The sequence below is a fragment of the Oxyura jamaicensis genome, chromosome 15 (genome assembly GCF_011077185.1).
Source record: "Oxyura jamaicensis isolate SHBP4307 breed ruddy duck chromosome 15, BPBGC_Ojam_1.0, whole genome shotgun sequence".
Lineage (NCBI taxonomy): Eukaryota > Metazoa > Chordata > Aves > Anseriformes > Anatidae > Oxyura > Oxyura jamaicensis.
Genome location: NC_048907.1, coordinates 1,087,047 through 1,107,189, shown reverse-complemented (window position 1 = coordinate 1,107,189; position 20,143 = coordinate 1,087,047). Strand labels below are relative to the sequence as shown.

Below are 20,143 nucleotides of genomic sequence, written 5' to 3'. Positions count from 1 at the left end.
CGTGGTGTGCGGCTGTGGTGGGGGGGCCGACCCCATTCCTTAATGACGGGCAAGGCTTTTAAACCTGCTCTTATAATTACCTGAGCTGGCTTACTCAAACACGGGTTCAGCAGGGTCTTTCTGTCCCGAGCATCCTGTAAGTCGAGGGTCAATTGAGCGCCGTGCCCCAAAGCCTTGTAGCAATTATTTCGGCACGACTAGGACTGTTGTTTAATGGGCCCGGGCAGGGCTCGGGGCTCCGCAGCTGACTCGGGTAGAGGATTAACAACCAGAGCATGTCTCAGCATCACTCGCTCTGGTATTGATTCCCCCATCGTGTGTCAACAAAAGGGGAGAATGAAAGGAATTATGGATAAAAAATGGATCAAAGCCGGATGGAGCAAAAGTCTCAGTGGGGGCAACGACTCTTTTAATGTGGTTAAACCTGCCTCCTGATAGCCATCTCTTGCCTTCCCCTGTGATGCACTTTGAAGTCATATATTCAGAATCCTCTCCCCCAGATCTCACCAAAGGGAGCCTGGGCTCTGCTCGCACTGAGGAGCGTGGGCGGGCGCCGCAGCCACCCTCGCCCCGCGGCAGCAGCCCCCGGCACGCCGTGGCTGCGGAGCCCCGGGCACGCCTTAAAGGTGCTTTTTTCTTTTCTGCTGCTCGCTATCGTCTTGTCACGAACTCTGTTTGTCCAGGAATGAAACAGGAGGGGAAAGTATCGTCTCTCTCTGGCTGAGAAAATACATTTGCAGCTAAAAAAACACTGGGAAGAAAAGGTTGAATTTCAAAAGCTCGCTCTGTCCCGGTGTCAGCATTTCCCCTTGCTTTTGAAACACGTGAAAGCAGTTCTTTTTGTGAGAAACCAGCCTGACATCCAGAGGCCAGCGGGGCACTTTAGGTACCAATTCACCTAAGTGCTTTCAGTCCCCTTTGTGTGCTGCAGAATATTACATATTTTCATTTATTCATTAGCTCTTTAACCAGGAAGGAGGTTTCAGGCACAGCCGGGGGTCGGCATTCAGCTCCCTCTCAAGCTGCCTGTTTTGCTGACTGTTACAGAAATAAAGCACCGCAGCTCTGTGCTTCGTGCAGGCTTCCCACCGCGTGGCTTTCACAGAGGCGAGGGTGTTCCCAGTGGCTGCAAGTTTCCAAAGCCCCCCTGGAGCAGCTGGCGGGCGCACGGCCAGTCGGTGCTGGTCAGGTTTTCCTTGCTGTGGTTCCAGCTGTGGCGGCTCGCAGAGCTTTGCGTTGCTTCGGGGTGGTGCTGGGGAGGAGCGAGGTGAGCTGTGCTGAGCGTTGCATCTGCGTCCCTGGGCTGAGGTTGCCTGTGTGGGTACAGGGGGCATGAGCCCACCTGGGGCCATCTGCCCGAGAGTTTCCAGGGGGACTGGAAGCCGTTTAGCCACGTGCAGTAACGGGGACGTCCACCAAATGCAGGAGGGAGAGCAGCTGGCAGGAGCCGTGGGCATTCACCGTGAGCCTCCTGCGAGCACAGACGGCAGGCGGGAGCGGACGGCAGCGACCTTCTGCCTTGTCGCCAGAGCTGTGAAAAAAACCTTGACCCTGCATTATCGCTGCTGTTTTATAGCCTCTGAGAGGTAGTGACCTTTCCCTAATTGACATGGAAATGGCATTGTTCTTAATGCCATCCGAGCCTGGTGCCTAGATTTTTCCTAATTTTTCATTACTGCCTGCTGCTAAAAGGATGAGGGAGCAGCACACCCATAATTAGCACTGAGTCAGAGCTTCCCTTCTATGACAAATATACCTGTCCTGGGGTGGATTTCCCACTGCTGCCGAGGGAAAAATGAGCCGGCAGCTCGGCACAGCAGGTGATGGAGCTGCAGCGCTGCCAGTGCGTGGGTGACGGGTGGCCTCCAGCATAAATCCATGCCACAGAGGTGCCTACGTGCTGCGCCTGCTGCAGCCGGCAGCTCCTCCTCGCAGCGCCCTCACACTGCTGCGTTCCTGGTGCAAGTCCCCACCGTTTGGTCCGACGTCTGTTGCAGCCCTTTCCCCTGGGTTTCTGTAGGTGCAGAGGACTTGGAGGATGCAGGTCAGCAAGGGAATATTGATTGGGTTCGTGGAGCTCAGAACCGCTTGTGTGTTCCCCTGACCAGGCTGCAAGGGCCGTGTTGGTGTCAGGGGAGGAGAGGTCGGGCTCTTCTACGGCCAGAGCGGCTCCTGTGGCACGCGAGAAGCGCTTTTCCTTACCCGGGTGTGCAGGCTTCAGGCAGAGCATGTGGTCCTCATGAATCCCTTGTAAAACCTACGCTGCACCTGCAGGCTGCAGCTCGGTGGTGAATTCCCTCTCCCCTGGCTGGGCATTTCCTTGCCCCATGCACGGCCCGGGGCCGAGGCTGAGGGGCAGCGTTTGGGTTCTCTCTGCCTGCGGCTCTGCTGCGGCTGCGTGCTGCCTGAGCGAACCGGGCAGGGGAGCGCTCCTCTGCTGCCTTGCCTCGTTCATCAAAGCGATTCTTGGAAAAGATTGCATTAGGGCTGGCCTCTGCATCCTGCCAATTTTTCTCTCTCTTAGAGCCTTTTGCTCTGCAGCACCTGGGTTTTCCTGCAGGGAGAAGCAGCGCTGCTTCGGCACGTCATGTTCTCAGCAGGCCGGTGGCTCTGTGCGTTTAATTTGTGACCCTCCGGAGCAATAATTTTGTTTCAATGAAGCCACCAGCCTTCATGGGAAAGGCCTAAAACAAGACGACAGTCTCTAGGGTCTGGATCTTAGTGCAGTAACCATCCCCTGCAGCATGCCGGGGAAGGTTTTTAGGCTTCTCTGTCCTCCAGAGCAGAGCCGGGGCCTCACAGCCTGCGCCAGGACCGATGTGCCGTGAGCGAGGCCGTGGGCACTGCCATCAGCAGGTCCCTGCTCTGCCGGGCGTTTTGTGGCAGGCAGGACAGTGCCACGAGCAGATCCACCCCTGACATTGCTTCTCCTTCCTGGGGCCGTGGCATCCTGACGGAGGCTCCCGCTCCGGGCGGGCTGTGTCTGCGCGTGGCGAGTTATGGCGCTATCTGTTCAGCACCCTGACATCTTTATTACAAACAGTCGGGGAAATGCAGCCAGAATGGCAGATTTCTTTAATCATGCTATTACACAGCTCTTCCCTTTGTTATATATAGGCTTTAATATGTCATACATCAGGCAGTGGGTCAATGGAGAATAGACTGCAGGATTTAGTGCAGGACAAATAAATTAGCCATTCCAGCCAGGAGGAGCCTCCTCTCTCTCTGCTTCCCCACCCAGGGTAATAAAGAGAAACAAACAGGCTTTTTTATTTGTCCCATTAGCAGCGCAAACGTTTTCATGACAAAATAAGTGGAAGAGAAAGGCTGGGCTGGCAACGTGTGCCCAGAGCAGGGGAGGCAGCTGAGCGGGGCTGCTGGGCTGTGCCTGCTGCACGGGCAGTGCCCGCAGCTGCGGGATGTGCCTGGGGTGATTTCGGGAGGGCTCCAGCCCCGTTTCTTTTAGCAGGGTGCCCAGATCCCAAGGACTCCCTGAGCACTGGGGTGGGCTCATTGGCATTGCCTCTGGGGCTGCTCTTGCCCCAAGGGAGACGAACCAGCGCCTCTGAGAGCCGGATGGAGCTGGTGCCACCCTGCACAGCCCCGCTGCGTCTCTTAAATATTAAATGGGCCGGGGTAATTACCTGTTGGGTGTTAAAGCTGGCATGTTTTACAGTGGTCACACCAGGAGCAGGAGGGCTGCAGCTGTTTATATTTTATGAGGTGTGAAACTCTGCAGGCCTCTCGTGGCACTGGGGGCTGCTGTGCGGGGCAGACCCGAGCCGCGGGTGTCAGGGCTTCCCCCAGGGGCTGCTGCCCGAGGAGCATCTCACATCCCATCGGTGGGTGAGGAGCATTTCTGAAGCCTTTGCCTCCTGTAGCCGTGCCCAGGGAGGGGACCCAGTGCACAGAGCGGGGCAGCTGGGGGTGCTGCCATGGTGGGCAGCCTCGTGCCAGCTGGCTGCTGCCAGCTGTATTTTAAGGGCTCGTCCTAGCTGCAAGACCCAGGGCTGGCTCCTCGCTACCTCTGCCCAAAAACACCCCTCAGAGGTCTCTGGATGACTTTCTTCCATTTCTGCTCCTTCCCACCGTGCTTGTGTGCCAGCTGGCTGCTGCTGCAGCATCTTTCATTCCCAGATTTGTAAAAGGATTTATCCCGCAGCTTGTTTCCCTATTGATTTTAATCATTAAGCTGGAGCCACTACTGCTGGCTATAAATAATTTCCTCTGCCAGCGTACACCAGCTCTGCTTGCGGAGGATGCTGAGAGCTGTGCTGCTCTCGGGGTTACAGGGACAGCAAACGTTGCCGGGGCTCAGTAAGGTGATCCTGGATTTTGAGGCATTGGCTCGTAATCCCATCAGCTTCCTTAACCACGTCTGCCAGGCTGGCCCGCTGAAGCTCTTACTACGTGCAGGCGGTGCTGTGCTCAGCCTGCTTCCCAGCCTCCCCGGGCTGCCCCTGGATGTCTCCGGAGCAGGTCTCAGCCCGGCCGTGGTGCACCGTGAGCGTGGCGTGCTGAGCGCCAGGGGGGTGGCAGCACGGGGGGAGTCCTGCAGGGGGGCAGGCAGACCCAAAGGCATTGCTCTGAGATCCCTCCAGTTCTCAGCTATCCTCCAAGCAAAGAAAGGAGTCCTTATCTGAACGATTACCCAAGGGCCAAATCTGTCGACCTTTCTCGAGTCACCCAGCCTTCTGTTAATGCGCTGAGCATCCTGCAACGCTGAGAACGTCACCGCAGCTGTCGTTAGCAAACGTGTGCGTGCGTGCAGGGAGCAACCGAGGGCACTCCCCGGGCAGGGAGGCGAGGAGCTGGGGCTCCAAGGGCTGCGCGGGTTGTCACTGACACAGGGCTGCAGGAGGGAGCGCATGGGCTTTAAGGAGGAAAAAGGGTTTGGGGTGTGTTAGTGGTGTCAGACAGGGAGTGAGGTAAGAGCCCGTCCACATCCACTGTGGGAAATTAAAAGAGAAGGCTGTAATGAATGATGTAAAGCTGAGTAGCACAGCAGTAAAAGGAGTTAGTGAAGTACGTGGTCGCTGACCTACTGAGTGTGTACTGCAGTAACAGATAGCTGTTGAACCAGCTGTAACCCTTAAGGAGCACGCTGGCAGTCCCGTGAGTTCCCATGCGGACGCAGGTTGCTTCCAGCAGCCGTGGAGCCCGGCAGCATGGGTTGGTGTTGAGGGCTCAGCCGCGCTCACTGATGGGTGCTGGGTGCTGGGAGCTGCTGGGAGCAGCGCTTCCAATTCAGCAGGTTCTTCTAATTTAGCAGGTTCTAATTTACCTTGTTCCTCCTCCTGCCAGTCGGCCGCAAGCAGTTCATGAAGTTCGAGTGGGCGAGCCGCGCGGCCGACGTGCTGGGCTGCGAGCTGGAGGAGCTCACCACCGCCGTCTTCAAGCACCACCTCAAGCAGATCATCGCGCAGGCGACGGCGCGGGGCGGCCGGCTGCCCCCAGAGGAGGAGAGCCCCTCAGGTGCCCGAGAGCTGTGTTCCTTTTCCCTTTACTTACGGAATTCCTACTTCCATATGGGGTGTTTCTATTTGCCTATGGAAATTCTGTGCTCTGCATTGCTCCTGCTTCTGCTGTGGGGACAGGCAATGAGCCCTTTCCTTTTCAGGCAGTGAGGTCCGCTTAAGTGTGTTCATATTAATCAAGTAATTAACTCTGCCTTGCCGTGTCACTGTCCTCAGCTCTAGAGCTGACCCCACATGTCGCTTGGTAAGGACACCTGGAGATCAGGGAATTCAGTAATGCCACTGGAAGATAAGTGACGGGGATAAATGCTGTGGGAGCTAGAAATGGGAAGGGGGAAAAAGGAAAAAATGCCCAGAGGGAGCAGGGTGGGCTTCCCCCCGTGCCTGCTGAGGGCACAGCACCGGCACCGCGCTGTGTGCCCACACCGTGAGCACATCCAGTGGCGTGGGTGCTGTGCCAGTGCCTGACAAATTGCTGCTGAGCCAGCATAAACTTCACGTTAACGTACGGTCTGGCTCACGGAGGCAGATCCAGCCTGCGCTGGAGGGTTTGAGATACGGTCCGGCTTTAAGGTCCGTGCTGCCACACCTGGTGCATCCTCAGCGGCCCCGTTACAGCCAGGGCTCTGCAGGTTACTGTGATAAAAGCGAGCGCTCGCAGGAGCGGCCCCGGGCAAGGTAATGGTTTCACTCCCTGCATGTGCAGAGGGCACAGGGCACTGGAGGAGCTGAAGGCGCGCAGATGGATGCGCACAGCCCGTGTGAGCGGAGCGAGGCCGTGTCTGGCGGGCAGAAGTTGGGAGCAGAGCAGGTTGTCTGACCCTGCCAGCAGCAGGAACGCCTGCTGCCAACTCTGCTTCACAGGGGGCAACCAGCTGGCAATAAGCCTCGTGTCTTTGCGTGTGGCAGGGCCGAAGATGACGGGCGTGGAGTGCGTGGAGGGGATGGCTGCGGGTCTCTACGAGGAGCTCTTCGCCGCGCTCGTCTCCCTCATCAACAGGTACGGAGGTGCTGAGCCCCAGGCACCGCGCACCAAGGAGCTGCCCAAGAGCCAGGGTGGGAAGGACATCCTCCATGGGCCAGTGTAAATCTGAAAGGATCTACTGAGATAAATTCAATAGTTTACAGTCGGGTAGGGATCAGACCCCCAGAACATTCGGTTTCCTCGGTTCCAGTGTACAGCTCAATTTGTTGAAGTCAGCATCCACAAAAGAGGTGGCGTTTGAAAATACTCCGTATTGTTGCAGCAGGTTTATTTTTACCTGCAGCTGAATATTTTTATTCTAATTCCTAGCAACCACATTCCGAAGGGAAATTGCTGATGGTACTCTAAGACCTTGCAGAAGGTTCTCTTGAATAGCAGCATTAAATCAGGATGTGTCCCGTGTCCCCTATTCCCTTTCAAGCCAGCATTGTTTTGCCTGGCTTCCTTTCCCACAGCAGCCCGTCAAGGCCTATTAAACCATTGCCTCGGCGATCCGAGAGCAGTGACAGGTTGCAGCGCAGGCGTGGGGATGTGTTTTTACTGCACGAGCTGGTGGTGAGTCTGAGCCCCTCCAGCTCCCGCAGCCATGCCGAGCATGTGCTGGTGCTGTGCGGTTCTGTGAGCAGTTTGTAAATACACCTGGGTTTTGCCATCCAACCCCATGCTTTCATCGAGGTGCTGCACCCTCGGCAGCCTGTGCTGTCAAGGAGCAATGCGGCTTCTCTAATCAGGGCAGGCTGCCTGCTGCAGGGACAGGCAGCACGGCAGCGGGCAAGGCTCGGAGCAGCACCACGCATTAAACCAATGCATGAAACGTGCCTTAAAAACCACCCCAGAGGCTTCTCAGGGTCACGCTCCCCTGCTGTCCTTGTCTGAAATGCTGGAAATGGCTGCTGGAAAAGGTCTCCTCCTGTAGCAGCACCATGGGCAGCACAGCACTCGGGAGTTTGGAAACCCCTCGGTGTGGGTGTCAGCCTCTGCTGCATCAAGCTTCACGTGTTTGGATTGGGATTTAGTGCTTTAAACCACCTGAGTGCCAGGGTGGGGAGCAGCGTGGGAAGGGCGGCATCCCCTCCTAGGCTGGCAGAAGTCGCTCAGCTGCGATAGGTGAAGGAGGAGGTGGGTGAAGCTCGGACTGAACAGGACATGAAGATGGAGTAAATGAGGCTGTTGGTGCTCCTGGCTGGAGACACGGGCAGGGGAAGTCAGCGCTGGGACCATCACCGACACCTGGGATGACGCTAACGAAGGGATGTGCACAGCGGGGGAAGGAGCTGTGTCACCCCTAAGCACAGCACGGCGTGCCCCTGGTAAAGCCCCGTGCTGTGTGTGATTTCCCCCAGGTCCTTCTCATCCCAGCACCTCTCCATGGGCTCCATCGCGGTGGTGGACACCCCCGGCTTCCACAACCCGCGGCACCACGGCGGGGAGCGCGCGGCCACTTTTGAGGAGCTCTGCCACAACTACGTGCACGAGCGGCTGCAGGCCCTCTTCCACGAGAAAACCTTCGTGTCGGAAATGGAGAGGTACAAGGAGGTGAGCGCGAGGGCTGCGGCCGTGGAGCAGCCTCCCAGCCCCTGGGCACGGCTCCCTGCGCCCTGCCGCGGTGTGACAGTGAGAACCCAGGAGCTGCGAAGGCAGGGGTGCTGCAGGAAGGAGGGCTCTGTGTGGAGGGGTGGCCTGAAGCCTCTTGTCCCCCCCCTGTCCCCGTCACAGGTGCCCTTGGACATTTGTGACACGAGGGAAATGCCAGGCTGGGCTGGGTGTCCCCCTGGGCACGCTTCTTCCCGCTCAGGAGGCTCTGCGCCCTTCTGATGACGCAGCTGGGCTTTTCCTAAATTATCTCAGGTGCTGAATAATGGGGACTAGAAAGGAAAATGATAAATTATTGCAGAAATACATGGCTGAAAACTCTACTGGCAAAGATGAACTTACTAGGTTTGCAGAAGTTACTTTAATACCTCGAGCTCTGCAAACACTGTTGAATTCCCATGGCTTAATATTCACACATCACTTGCACCAAGTCAGTAGATTTGTGCCCTTCGCTGGTTTCCGACCGAGCATGAAATGAAGGAGGGCTCGGCAGGCCGGGCTCGCCTCGTGCTGGCTGCTGGCTAGGACGGGGGCACCGCGGCTCTGTCGGCCGGGTGAGTGTGACTGTGAGCCCGGGCCCTGGTGGCACGCTGCTCACACAGCTCCGACACACCCGGGAGTGAAAATGAATGGAAGCAACGCCTGCAAGCTGCAAATTAAATAATTGATCGTTTCCTTGGTGCTTTCGTGTTAAGTCCTCAGTTATTATCATATCCATTATTTATGTGCCATGTCTGACATTCACAATGCTGCAGGAGCCCTTTGAGCACTGTGTCCTGAGCCTCAGAGGTGCCCTCGGTGGCAGCTCCTCTCCGCCTTGCCCCCTGCCGTGCAGCTGTACCTGGATCCTGACGCCAGACCATGACTCAAGCAAGCTTTTAAATGATGTTTTCCAGGAAAATGTTGAGGTGTCTTTTGATCTTCCAGAGCACTCTCCACTGGCCACGCTGTCCATCATCGACCTGAACTCCTCACAGGTAACCTGTCCCCGCGTCCCCGTGGCAATTAGTCGCTCTACCACGCTTCCCAGCTTTGGGCAGAAGTGGTGGGGAACGGGGCTGGAGCTGGCTCCTGTCCCATTCTCGGTGACCCAGGGGACATCTCCACCCTTTGGCAGCTGCAGGTGCTGCCTGGCAGCCTGGGGGCTGACCGCAGGGGGCTGCTGTGGATCCTGGACGAGGAGGTGCTGGTCGCGGGCTCTGGGGACAGTGCTGCCTTTGACCGCCTGTGCTCCTACTTCACCCCAAAGGGACCCGACCAGGACGGTAAGTTGGGGTCAGTCCAGATGCTCCCCTTCCCCCAGCTTCTTTCCCTCCAGCATCACCATTTAGTTCTGGGAGTTAAAAAATGGCCGGTGGAGCCAAAATTCTCTGCTGGTGCCCGCTGTCTTGTGGCCCCACTGGTGGTGGCAGCCCCATGGGGACAGGCCAGTGACCCCCTTGTGGCATTGGTGACCCCCTCGGGGTGCTGTTGCTCTTGCAGGGCCTGGCTGCGTGCGCAGGTGCGAGCAGGAGCTGCACTTCGAGATCCCCCACCAGCTGGGCACAGACCCCGTGCGCTACGACCTGGCGGGCTGGGTGGGCAAAGCCAAGCTGAACCTGTCGGCAGAGAACGCCAGCCAGCTGCTGCAGCAGTCCCGGCTGTAAGTACCACGGCACCGCTGTCCCACAGCCCGGGGGACCCCGCGATGTCCTCGGCTCCACAGGGCAGCGAGGCACCGCCAACCCTGCGCAGCTTCCCTCCCGTGCAGCAGCCGCTCTCGTTGCCGCTGCTGCATGGAGCAAGGCTGTAAGCTCCGTGGGGACTGAGATCTAAACAAGCTGCTACTGGTGTCTCCACGCAGGCGATGATTTTAACCTTCTGTTTAAACCCTTCCAGCCCGTTTTGTTCTGGGCTTTGGTTCAGGGAAGTTTTGATAGCGGTGAGCAGCTCGGTGCTCAAGCCAGGGAGAAGCAGAGGGGGTGGGAGGTGTCGCCACAGCCTGGCTCTCCCCCGCGGCCGGGTACCCCGAGGCAGCACCGCGGGTGCCCCGATGCCAAATTCAGCATTTGCCCACGGGTGCTGGGTGCTGCCTCCCCCATTGAGCATGTTGGCAGCAGAGGAGCCCCGTGCGTGGTCCCGCTGCAGCCCCACCACCTTCTTTCCTCCCTCGCCCCCCCAGGAGCGCAGTGCAGGAGCTGGTCCTGCCTCGCCGCCGGGCGCCCCGGGGCTGCCGTGCCGTGGCGGGGCTGGAGGGATGCTCGCAGGCGGCCCTGCAGCGCAGCGCCTGCATTAGGAAGACCTTCGCCAGCAGCTTGGCGGCCGTGAGGAAGAGGTCGGTGTGCGCCCAGCTCAAGCTGCAGGCGGTGAGTGGGGTACGGGGGCACCACGGTGCTTGTGGGAGGGGGTCAGGGGCTTTGCTGCACTGAGACCCAAACACCCAGGGAACAGGGGGAGCCCTGTGCCACGAGCTCTGTGCCCTGCTGGGTGGCCAGCGAGCCCCCAGCACTGCCGCTGCCCAGGGAGATCGTCCAAGGGAAACGAACCGTAAAGCAGATTACACGCACACCTCGCTGTGCCGCTGGTTAATCCTGTTAAGGGCTCAGGCGGGCAGGTCACACACCAGCCTCCTGTTGGTCGCAGCCATAACTGGGTGCCTAAAACTCTCTCGAGTATCCTGGCTCTGCCTGGAAAACCCCAACCCTGCCAGAAATTAGGCCATTTAATAACTTTTTGTGGCCCATCATCCGAAAACTTGAGACACTGGGAGAAAGTGTCCCACTCAGCCTCTGTGTCCTGCAGCTCGGCCTCACGTCTGTGTCTGGAGCTGCTGCTTTTGGCACTGAGGTTAACTCCCTGAGGTGCCCAGACCCCCTGCAGCGGGTGCGCAGGAGCCATCGCCCACCGACACACGTGCTGTCCCTTCGTCCCGCGCCCCCCCAGCCCCACTGACCTCTGCTTGTCCCCCAGGACGCGCTCACCAGCCTGCTGCGGCGGTCCCAGCTGCACTTCGTCCACTGCCTTGTCCCGGGAGCAGCAGTGGAGGGGGGGGACCCGGCGGCCCTGGACATGCCGTCCCTGCGAGCCCAGCTGGGGGGCACCCAGCTCCTGGATGCCCTGCGCCTCCGCCGCACCGGTACGGCCCTGTTCCGCTCTGTGCGGGGGGGACACTTCATCAGATCCCATATTTGTGCTCTCTCAAGCACATCTCTGGCACTTTCTCCCGCTGCTTCCACCCTGGCCTCCTTGCGAGGGTTTTGCTGTGCTCAGGGCAGCTCCCCCAGTCCCCACCGGCTGCACCCCGTTTGCTGTGTGCACGGCGTGCCGCAGAGCCCCTGCAGCTCATTCCCTTGCCAGCCCTGCAGACCTCCCCCGGCTCGTGCATCGCCCCCCAGCAGTGTCTGCTTGTCCCCAGGGTACGCCGATCGCATGCTCCTGACCCAGTTCCGACGGCGCTTCCAGGTGCTGGCTCCGGCCGTGATGAAGAAGCACACGTCTGCCTACGAGGTGCCGGATGAGAGCAAGGTACGTCCTGGGCTGGGGGCACGGGGCCGAGAGCCCCATCCTGGGCTCTGCCGGAGCTCTCTGAGCCCTTCCCAGTGCAGTCAGGGCTGTCTCTGCCCTCAGGAGCCATCACTGGAGCTCCCAGCGCTCTCCAGGCGAGATGGGTCAGGGCAGTGTCTCCCTGCCCTGGGGCAGGAGCCATTCTGCAGTTCCCTGCCTGGCTCAGCCATGCCTTGGGGCTGATATTGTTCCCTGGGCTGCTGTTGGGACTGTCGGGTCACTGCCCGCAGGTCTGCTGAGCTCCAGCTCTCCCTACAGCCGTGGGTCTTGGTCCTTTGGTCCCCAGCCAGCGGTGCCGGACCCGCCGGGGTGGGAGCACACACCTTTAGCTGCTGGGGAGCTGCCACACGCAGAGCTTTGCTCGCAGGGCTGTCGGAGCACACCAGGGGGTTCTTACCCGTGAGACTGTCCCCAGGAGCTGGGGATGGAGAAAAGCCCCCTTCAGCGAGGCTCAGGGCAGCTTGCCAGCTTTTGCCCTGCTGCTGAGAAACGGTCTCGGGGTCCGGGAACGCGCAGAGCCCGCCCGTGTGTTAGGCTGCAGGATGCCAGGGCTGCCTGCGGCCAGGACTGAGCTCCGTGGGCAGGGGGCGGCGAGGGGGCTGTGGGGTGGCTGAGCTCCCTGCTCCCCAGCACCCTGCCCACATGTGCCCGCAGGCAGGGGGTGTGAGCCCCCCGGCGGGGCTGGCTGCTCGCTCTGCTCTCGGCCCAGGCCTCGCTCCCCCCTAGGGCTGCGTTTCTGCAGCAGCAGCAATCATTCCTAGCGTGGGCTGCATTTGCCAGGGTTATTGCACCGTGGAGAGGACTTGGAGAAATCAGCCTGGAAATGAAGCCTATTATTGCTTCTTTTTAATACTCGGGAGCAAACAGCTTTGAAAATCCTGCTGGCTCAGGGCTGGTGGGTGCCTTCGTCGTCTCCTGCCCTGGCTGTGTGCCTGGTAGGTCTTATTTGGCAGGGCAGGGCAAAAGCTGTGGGACTAGAGGCATGTGCAGAGGGCAGGGTGAGTGCGTTTCAGTGGCCCTGTACAGCTGCACTCCTTCCCTCACCCTGCTTCCCCAAAAATGGGTGACTGAGGACAAGCTGGGCATTATCCCCAGGGACCCAACAGAGCTTGGGGCGCATGAGGTTCCCAGGACTGGGCATCACCTGGCTACATGTACTTGCTCGGGGTGGTTCCTTGCTGCCTATGAAACCTGGAAGTCAAAGTAGCTCAGGAATGAGGGGGAAGATCTGCCAGATTTATGAGTTCTGTAATAAACTTGTAGCAAAGTCTTGGGAGAACTGACCCTGCCCCGTAACAACCTCCGGGTGAGCTGCTGAGCCCCAAGTGCCAGGCAGAGCTGAGAGGAGATGAATTATACATGGGCACGTGCTCTGCTGTGCAAACTGCCAGTAAAGACCTCAGGATTTAATAGGACAAGGCTGACAGTTGGAAAAGGTCAATATTGCTATTAGACGTGGCAAGAAGGCAGAGGGGGCCTTGTCAGCAGCGTGTAGCAGGGCACCTGGAACATCCCACCCTCTCTAGATGTGGCTGCCACGAGGTTTTGCCAGCTGGAGAATGCTTCCCAGTAAGCTGTGCTAGCCCGGCTGCTGGGGCACGAGGGATGTCTGCAGCGTGAGGGCCCAGTGCTGGAGCAGGACCCAGCCGTGGTGCTGGTGCTCCCCTGCCTCCAGCACACGCACCGTGGTGCTCCGAGCCCTGCGCACTGGTGTGCTGCATCCTGGCCTCACCCGGTGCTGCTGGTGAGGGCTGGGGGTGGTTTCTGCCGCGGCGAGGTGTCCCAGGGCTGTGCCTGCTGGCACCAAGCAGCCCTCCGAAACGCTCCTCACGCGGGTTTGTGCCTTGTGGAGACGTGCGAGGCAGCTGGAAGATGTTGTACGGAGCGAAGTGTTAGCTGAGGATTTTGTTACAGTTCCCGTAGCTCCGTGGTTTCCAAATCGTTCATTTGTCCAGAAAGTGTTTGTTGCCCCGGGGCAGCGTGTGGCACTTCTGGCTGCTGCTTCCGCGTGTCAGTCTAGAGCTCAGTGTGACCGAGTGCAGGCTTCTCCAAAGGCTCAGGAAAGCCCCTGCGCCCCCCCCCAGACCCTGCCGTGTGCTCTGCGGGGCAGGAGGGAAAACACAGCATCAGCACAGCTCCGTGCCTGTCCTGCCAAAAGCCCCCTGGGCAGGACGCCCTCCTGCAGCCCTTGGGGGCTCTGTGGCACTGGGTGGGTGAGCAGGGTGGAGAGGTGAGAGTGGATGCTCTGGGCCCCGGTGACAGCAGGACCTGCTGCCCCCGTGGGTCGGTGCCGTGCCCCAAGTGCCTCCTCCAGCCCCAGGAGATGCCTGGCATTGGCTCTCACCCCTGTCCCATGGATGGTGACTGCAGCCTGCTGTGGGACAGGGTGCTTGTGTGCAGCTCTGTGACGTGCTCCTTCCCCACAGGCCATAGAGGAGCTCTTCCAGGCGCTGGATCTGGAGAAGAAAAGCGTGGCGATAGGACGCAGCCAGGTACGGTGGCAACCTCCTCCTTGCTGCCAGGGCGAGCAGTGCAGCCAGCCCCTGGCCAGGCGCTGCCGGTGACCCGCAGCCTCCCGAGCTGGAGAAAAAGCTGCTCCGTGCTTCCCACCATGCCCCGCTGGGCTGGGAAACCGAGCCCTGCCAAAAAACAAAGCGGGAGGCTCCTAATTGATGGCATTACCCTAAGTAAATTTCTGTGCCTGGTTCCCGAAATCCAGCCCCTCCTGGCATTTCAGTACCTAACTCCCGCTGAAGTCCTACGGAGGTAAACGGGGCTTGGGCAGCTCGGGGTCTTTGGTGGGCTGGGGTTAAAACTGGGCAGCTGCAGGTGCAGGAGTTGTCACAGCAACGGTGTTTGAACTTAAAATTGATAATCTCAGAGAAAAATTAATTTTGTATGCATGCTTGCCTTCAGCTCTCGCAGTCTGTAAAGAAGGAATTCATGAAACGGTTCTGTGGAGCAAAACAACTTGCTTTTATCCTACATGGTGCAGTTTGCAATTATCTCTTCTATGAAACCCTTGTACTTAATCAATAGCGCGATAGCAGCTCCAGTCACATCTTGTTATATAGGAGTTGGGTTTGCCATCACTTTGGGCATTGATTTTGTACTAGCTTCTAAAACTCACTGGCTTGTGAAGTTAATACAGACATTAATGAGACAATCAAATAGCTGGTGAAGCAATCATAGCATTATCTCAAGAAAGCGAGCTTCCTTGGGATTGTTCTTTGATTCAATTCGGCATCTTTAAAATGCAGCTCTTCAGGTGTGCCACCAGGTTCACGAATGCAGTTCACTTTTTATTGAAGCTGCATTATGCAAATGGCTCTCAGCGTTTGGAAGTGGCTGGTCCCACATCCCGAGAGCTTCGCCAGGCAACGACTGAGAAACATCTTAGGCTCTGGGAGATCTGTAGCGGACTAAATTCAACGGCATCAGCAAATCTGCGTTGTTTATGATGTGTTTCCAACAAGCTCAGATACAGACAATGATGTGGCCAGTTTTGTTTTTCCCATTGCACGCCGTCAGCTTTGCGATTATCTGTGCGCACGTGTGCACGCTGTTGGGAATGGCACTGCGGCGGAGGAACCGATGTCACCCACACAGCTTGTGGGAAAAGTGCCGTGTCCCAAAGGACAAGCTTCAGGGACTTGCAGCATCTTGCAGTGTGTGATGCTGATGTCAAAGGAGGCAGAGAAGAGGCAGGGGCAGAGAGAGCAAGTGCCAGCGTGCACACAGCAGGGCCCAGTCCTGAAGGGTGCTGGGCAGCCAGGTCCCCCAGCCCTGTGCTCTGCCAGGTGCCGGGGTTGTGCCTGCTGGTCCCTGCCAGCCTGAGGACCCTCGGTCTCCTGCGGGTCTGGGCTGCCTGGGGTCAGCCAGAAGCACGGCTGCTGCCTGCGGGGGCCTCGGAGCCCCTCCTGGGGTGCACAACGTCCTCTGCTTGCTGTTAGGTGTTCCTGAAGGCGGGGGTGATGCCCAGGCTGGAGAAGCAGCGCGACAAGCTGATAGCCCAGAAGATAATCCTCCTCCAGGCCGCTTGCAAGGGCTTCCTCAGCCGCCAGAAGTTCAAGAGGCTGAAGGTATCCATCCCCTGGGCTGTCACACCCTGTGCCCACCGAAACCCAGGCTGGGGCCACTGCGTGTGGGCAGTGCTGCTGTGACACGGCCCAGGGCATCCCGGTGGGGCTGGGCACAGCCCTGGGAGCAGAGCAGGCTGCTCCTTTGATAGCGTTCCCTGCCCTGATGCTGTCCCTTAGGATGCCGAGCCCCCGCCCCGTCCCTGCCCCCTGCAGCCCGTGCCCCAGCCTGGCCTTTCCCCATGCCTGCTGTGGCTCGGGGGGGTCACTGCCGGCTGTGTCCCCCCGCAGGTCCAGCGCCTCGCTGCCCGCTGCATCCACAAGAACCTGGCCCTCTTCCAGGCCATCAGGCACTGGCCCTGGTGGCAGCTGCTGAGCCGCGTGCGGCCCTTGCTCAGCGTCAGCCAGGCGGAGGAGCAGCTCCGGGCAAAAGAAGTAAGCACCATGCAGCGGGAGGGGATGGAAAGGGGAGGGATGGGACAGGATGGGAGGGTGGGACAGGGTCGGGGGGATGCTGTAGGAGCTCTTGGACAGCTTGCTGGGGCTGGGTCCGCCGAGCTGAGCTCCTTGGATGAGCTGAGCACCCAAACGTGGCGCAGGGGATTGTGCTCTGTGCTATCACCAGAACTGTGCCTGCTTCCACCTGGGATGGAACTGGTGCTGGGTGACCTCCATGGGCATCTGCTGGCCCAGGGACGTCACCGTTCAAACCTTCCTCGCGTTGCACCATGCCGAATTCTTAGCCTGTCTTCACCGACATCCTGCTCCTCCTCTGGCCTTAGGGAGGCTTTACCAAGATATTTTCAGGCTAGCTCAAAGTAAAAGCTGTCCAGATTTCTGCTCCTGTCTCCAAACCCACCTGGCAGCCACCGGGCCCCACTGCCCGCTCACCTCGTGTTTATCACATCTCTGCACAGCCCCGGCCATCAAAGCAGGGCAGCGCTGCCACGAGCGGCGATCTCGGTGGCTACGGCCGGGCTGCCTGAAAACGAAGCCCAGGGGACGCTGCGCCTTTGCAGCCTCTCTCTGATAGCCTGCCAGGGCCGCAGGAGCCCTTGATGAGCAAGGTTCAGACGTTTGGATGTTTGTCCAAGCTTTGGAGGTTGGCTCCTTTCTTGTGAAATGTGCTCTGTACGTAGACCAGAGCTGACATTCCCTCCAAGGAAATTCATGTCAGGAGCTGTAGTCCCAGCGATTTGCAGTGTGCAGCCTTCAAAGCTGCCTGGTAAATTTTCTTAATAAGGCAGCTATGTCTCTCCCACTTATTTTTAACAGAAAACAAGACATTCGTAACTGAACTGAGGCTGCTGGAGCTCTCAGTGTGTGTTTCCTTGCAATCTTACCTAGGAGGAGCTGGCGGCGCTCAGAAGAAAGCTGGAGAAATCGGAGCAGTCCTGCAGCGAGCTCAGGCAGAACACGGAGAAGCTGGAAAGCAAGGTAGAGCCTGAGACGGTCCTCTGCAGCAGCCCTGCTTGCTTGTGTTGGAAATTAAGACTTATCAGGGTGAATATGACCAATGATGCAGGTGCCAAATGCTGCTGCTGTCCGTGCGGCTCGGGGAAGTGCTGCAGGCTGGGCTTCCCAGCACCAGGTTGTCGGCACTCAGCTGGTGCCATGGTGGCTCTGGGCATGACTTAGTGCTCTGCGAAGAGCTCTTTTCTGTTTCTAATTGACAAAAACGTTACGCAGCCATGGATTTCATCCGGCAACACACGTGAAAGGTGTGGGTTTGTCCACACGTGAAGCCAGCAGCTCCAGGCGGAGGCAGGGTGGCTGTTCCCGGCGCAGCGGCGTTCCTCGCTCCTCGCGGCTGCAGAAGTTGCTCAGGGGCTGCTTTTTAATGCTTCTGCAGCCGAGGGCCGTGGGGCTGCAGCAGGGGGGAGCAGTGCAGGAGGGGATCAGGAGCTGCCACCTCCCCACTGCACCCCAGGCTCCGTCCCAGAGTGTCCCGGGGGAACCCTCGGCACCTGGCACAGCCGCAGGCATCGGAGCCCGAGGAGCGGCCGTGCAAATGTCATCCCTTCTGCTGACAAAAGGCTATAATTAGAATAGGAAATCACGCTCAGATGTATCACATTCTCATTATGCTCTCCAGGCAGCAGTCTTGGTGACCTCTGCAGCCACCAGAAGCGGCTTTGTTCAATAAGATGAGTGCTGATAATGAGGGGAAAGCGCGCGGGAGAAACATCCCGCGTGTCTCGGATTACGTTGCAGCGTAACAGCCTTGGTCCCCTTTGGATTTACTCGTTTCTCTGATCTGAGGTGCAGTGCTCTGCTTAGCAATACCAACAGCCCTCACCGAGTACCCTCTTCTTCAAGGGGAAGTGGCTAAAGATGATTTCTCTGTTGCTCTGCGTTAGAGCTGCAATTGCACCCTTGGGGCTGGGGCTGCCATGGGAGGCTAACGCTTTGTGGCAGACCTAGAAAACACCAGCTCCCCAGGGAAAGCAAGCCTGTTGTGTGTATTACCCAAATTAAACTTGTTGGACCTCTGGAGAGCTCGTGCAGCATGCCTGCATTGTGAAGTGCCTTAAAATGCTGTTGGATGCAGGAAAAAGAGCAGTTGAAGCCTGCAGGCTCCCCTCTGCAGCCCCTCTCAGGGATGGACACGCAGAGCGGGATTGGCAGGGCAGGCCGTGCTCACGGCTGCTTGCAGGAAGTGCAGTTCATCCTCCCGATTAATAACTCACTCTTTTATTCCTGTGGGTTTTTTTTTTCAAGTGAAATTTAACATTAATCAGCCAGAACAGTGCAAAACCCTGGTGAGCCACGCTGGCAGCGCCGTGCAGGCAGTGCAGGCAGCAGTGCACCCGCACGCTTTGTTGGCTGTTGCTCTTTCCTCAGCCGATGGCAGGGCTGGCTTCACACGGCTGGCACCGGACGGGGTGCGTGCCATCTCCCCATCTCCCATCTCCCCGGAGGAGAGGCAGCTGCCAAGTGAGAGCTTTCAGGGCGCCGGGTCGGTGGGCAGCGGCTGCCCCCCAGGCGACGTGCCTGGTGCTGCCCAGCCCAACGCCGTGCTGCCCCCCCAGATCATCGACCTGACGATGGAGCTGTCGGACGAGCGGCACAAGGGCGATGTTGCTTGCCAGGTGTTGGACGGGGAGCGGGCGGAGAGGCTGCGGGGTGCTCGGGAGCTGCAGGAGCTGCAGGTAGGAGACCCCAGCGCCACGCTCCCAGCACAGCCTTGCTCTGCCCGAGTGCCCCAGGAGTGGGCTGAGCTGCTCCCTCCTTCCCCGGGCTTCCCCAGAACAAACACGACCAAGTGCAGAAGAAGCTGCAGTCAGTGCAGAAGCAGCTGGAGGAGGCCCAGCAGCTGGTGCAGTTGCGTGAGATGAAGATCAGCGGCTCTGAAGGAGGTAGGGCGTCCCCCTGGGGCCGTGCGTGCTTCAGGGGGGCAGCGCTGCCACCCCAGGGGGGGGCGCAGAGAAGGTGGAGGTCGGGTCCCCTGGGCAGCTCCCATGTTCAGCAGCCTCGTGCCCTTGCACGGCCCTTGCACGGGGGTGGATGGGGGCAGGCAGGGTTTCTGCCTACGGGAGCCGCTGGTGCCTGCCCAGCGCTCCCAGCAGCTCGGAGTGTTTAAAGCACATATGGGGTGGGATGAGATGCATGCTACGCCAGTTGGGGCAGCCCTGGGTGCAGAAGGCAGAGCTCTTGGAGCCAGGTCTGTGCCCCACGGGAGCCACGCTCGGCCCTGAGCAGCGGCACCCGGCGCACCCGGGGCTGTGTTCGCAGAGGACGCGTGGCACGTGCGGTTTGACTGCGCGCAGACCGAGATCGCCTTCCTCCAGAAGCGGCTGGCGCAGCTGGAGGAGCGGCTGGGCGCCGAGCTCAGCACCCGGACGGGGCTCGAGCAAAAGGCAAGTGCTGCCCGGCCGGCCCCGGGGCTCTCAGGGTCGTGCCTCGGAGCAGGGCTGCTGCTGGGCCGGCTGTGGAGGGGCTCAGCCCTGGGTCCCGATGCTGATGCAGCTCCTGGGTACGGGATGGGGTTGTGCTTGCAAGACTTGTCACACAACGAGCTGTTACTGTAAATAGATGGCAATTCCTGAGCGTTGTGATGAGGGGACAAAAAGGTGGTGTGCTTCCCTGAGCAGTGCCTGGGATCCCGTTAGGGTAAAATAAAGAAATGAGTGTTGTTCATGGTACATTAGAAAGTAATGAGAGAAGCAGCCCAGCCTCAGGATCGCGGGTAAAGCAAAACATCCCATTTGCTTCCAGATAGTTAGTTTGGAATTACAGGCTTCATTACTGCAAGATTTTGCTTATTTAAAGCCATTCCTTAATGACCCCGCTCCCTGGCTGGCGAGAGCTCTGTGCATCTCCCTGCCCCGCACACGACGCCAACCCCTAGGGGAAGCTCCCCTTCTGCACGGGAGCGTTTCACTCCAAAACGGCTGCCCGGGGAGGGGGTGCCTTGGGCTGGGGGGGTCCGGCTCCAGCTCTGCCGGGTCCCCAGGCTCTGGTCA

General features: G+C 59.0%; 1 protein-coding gene across 9 annotated transcripts in view; it reads left to right on the top strand.

Moving 5' to 3' along the window:
* MYO18B (myosin XVIIIB) overlaps positions 1–20,143 on the top strand; it is a 59,056-nt gene that overhangs the window by 8,769 nt on the left and 30,144 nt on the right. For 8 of the 9 annotated variants that reach the window (XM_035340152.1, XM_035340154.1, XM_035340150.1 and 5 more), the window contains 16 exons: positions 5,305–5,475; positions 6,387–6,477; positions 7,806–7,998; positions 8,952–9,032; positions 9,173–9,320; positions 9,538–9,697; positions 10,217–10,400; positions 11,005–11,170; positions 11,450–11,559; positions 14,025–14,090; positions 15,552–15,680; positions 15,969–16,112; positions 17,025–17,114; positions 18,710–18,829; positions 18,928–19,036; positions 19,413–19,537. In XM_035340152.1, the coding sequence (XP_035196043.1) occupies positions 5,305–5,475; positions 6,387–6,477; positions 7,806–7,998; positions 8,952–9,032; positions 9,173–9,320; positions 9,538–9,697; positions 10,217–10,400; positions 11,005–11,170; positions 11,450–11,559; positions 14,025–14,090; positions 15,552–15,680; positions 15,969–16,112; positions 17,025–17,114; positions 18,710–18,829; positions 18,928–19,036; positions 19,413–19,537 (2,087 nt within the window). The remainder of the gene's footprint in view (positions 1–5,304; positions 5,476–6,386; positions 6,478–7,805; positions 7,999–8,951; positions 9,033–9,172; positions 9,321–9,537; positions 9,698–10,216; positions 10,401–11,004; positions 11,171–11,449; positions 11,560–14,024; positions 14,091–15,551; positions 15,681–15,968; positions 16,113–17,024; positions 17,115–18,709; positions 18,830–18,927; positions 19,037–19,412; positions 19,538–20,143) is intronic. The other variant, XM_035340147.1, reaches the window with a different exon arrangement.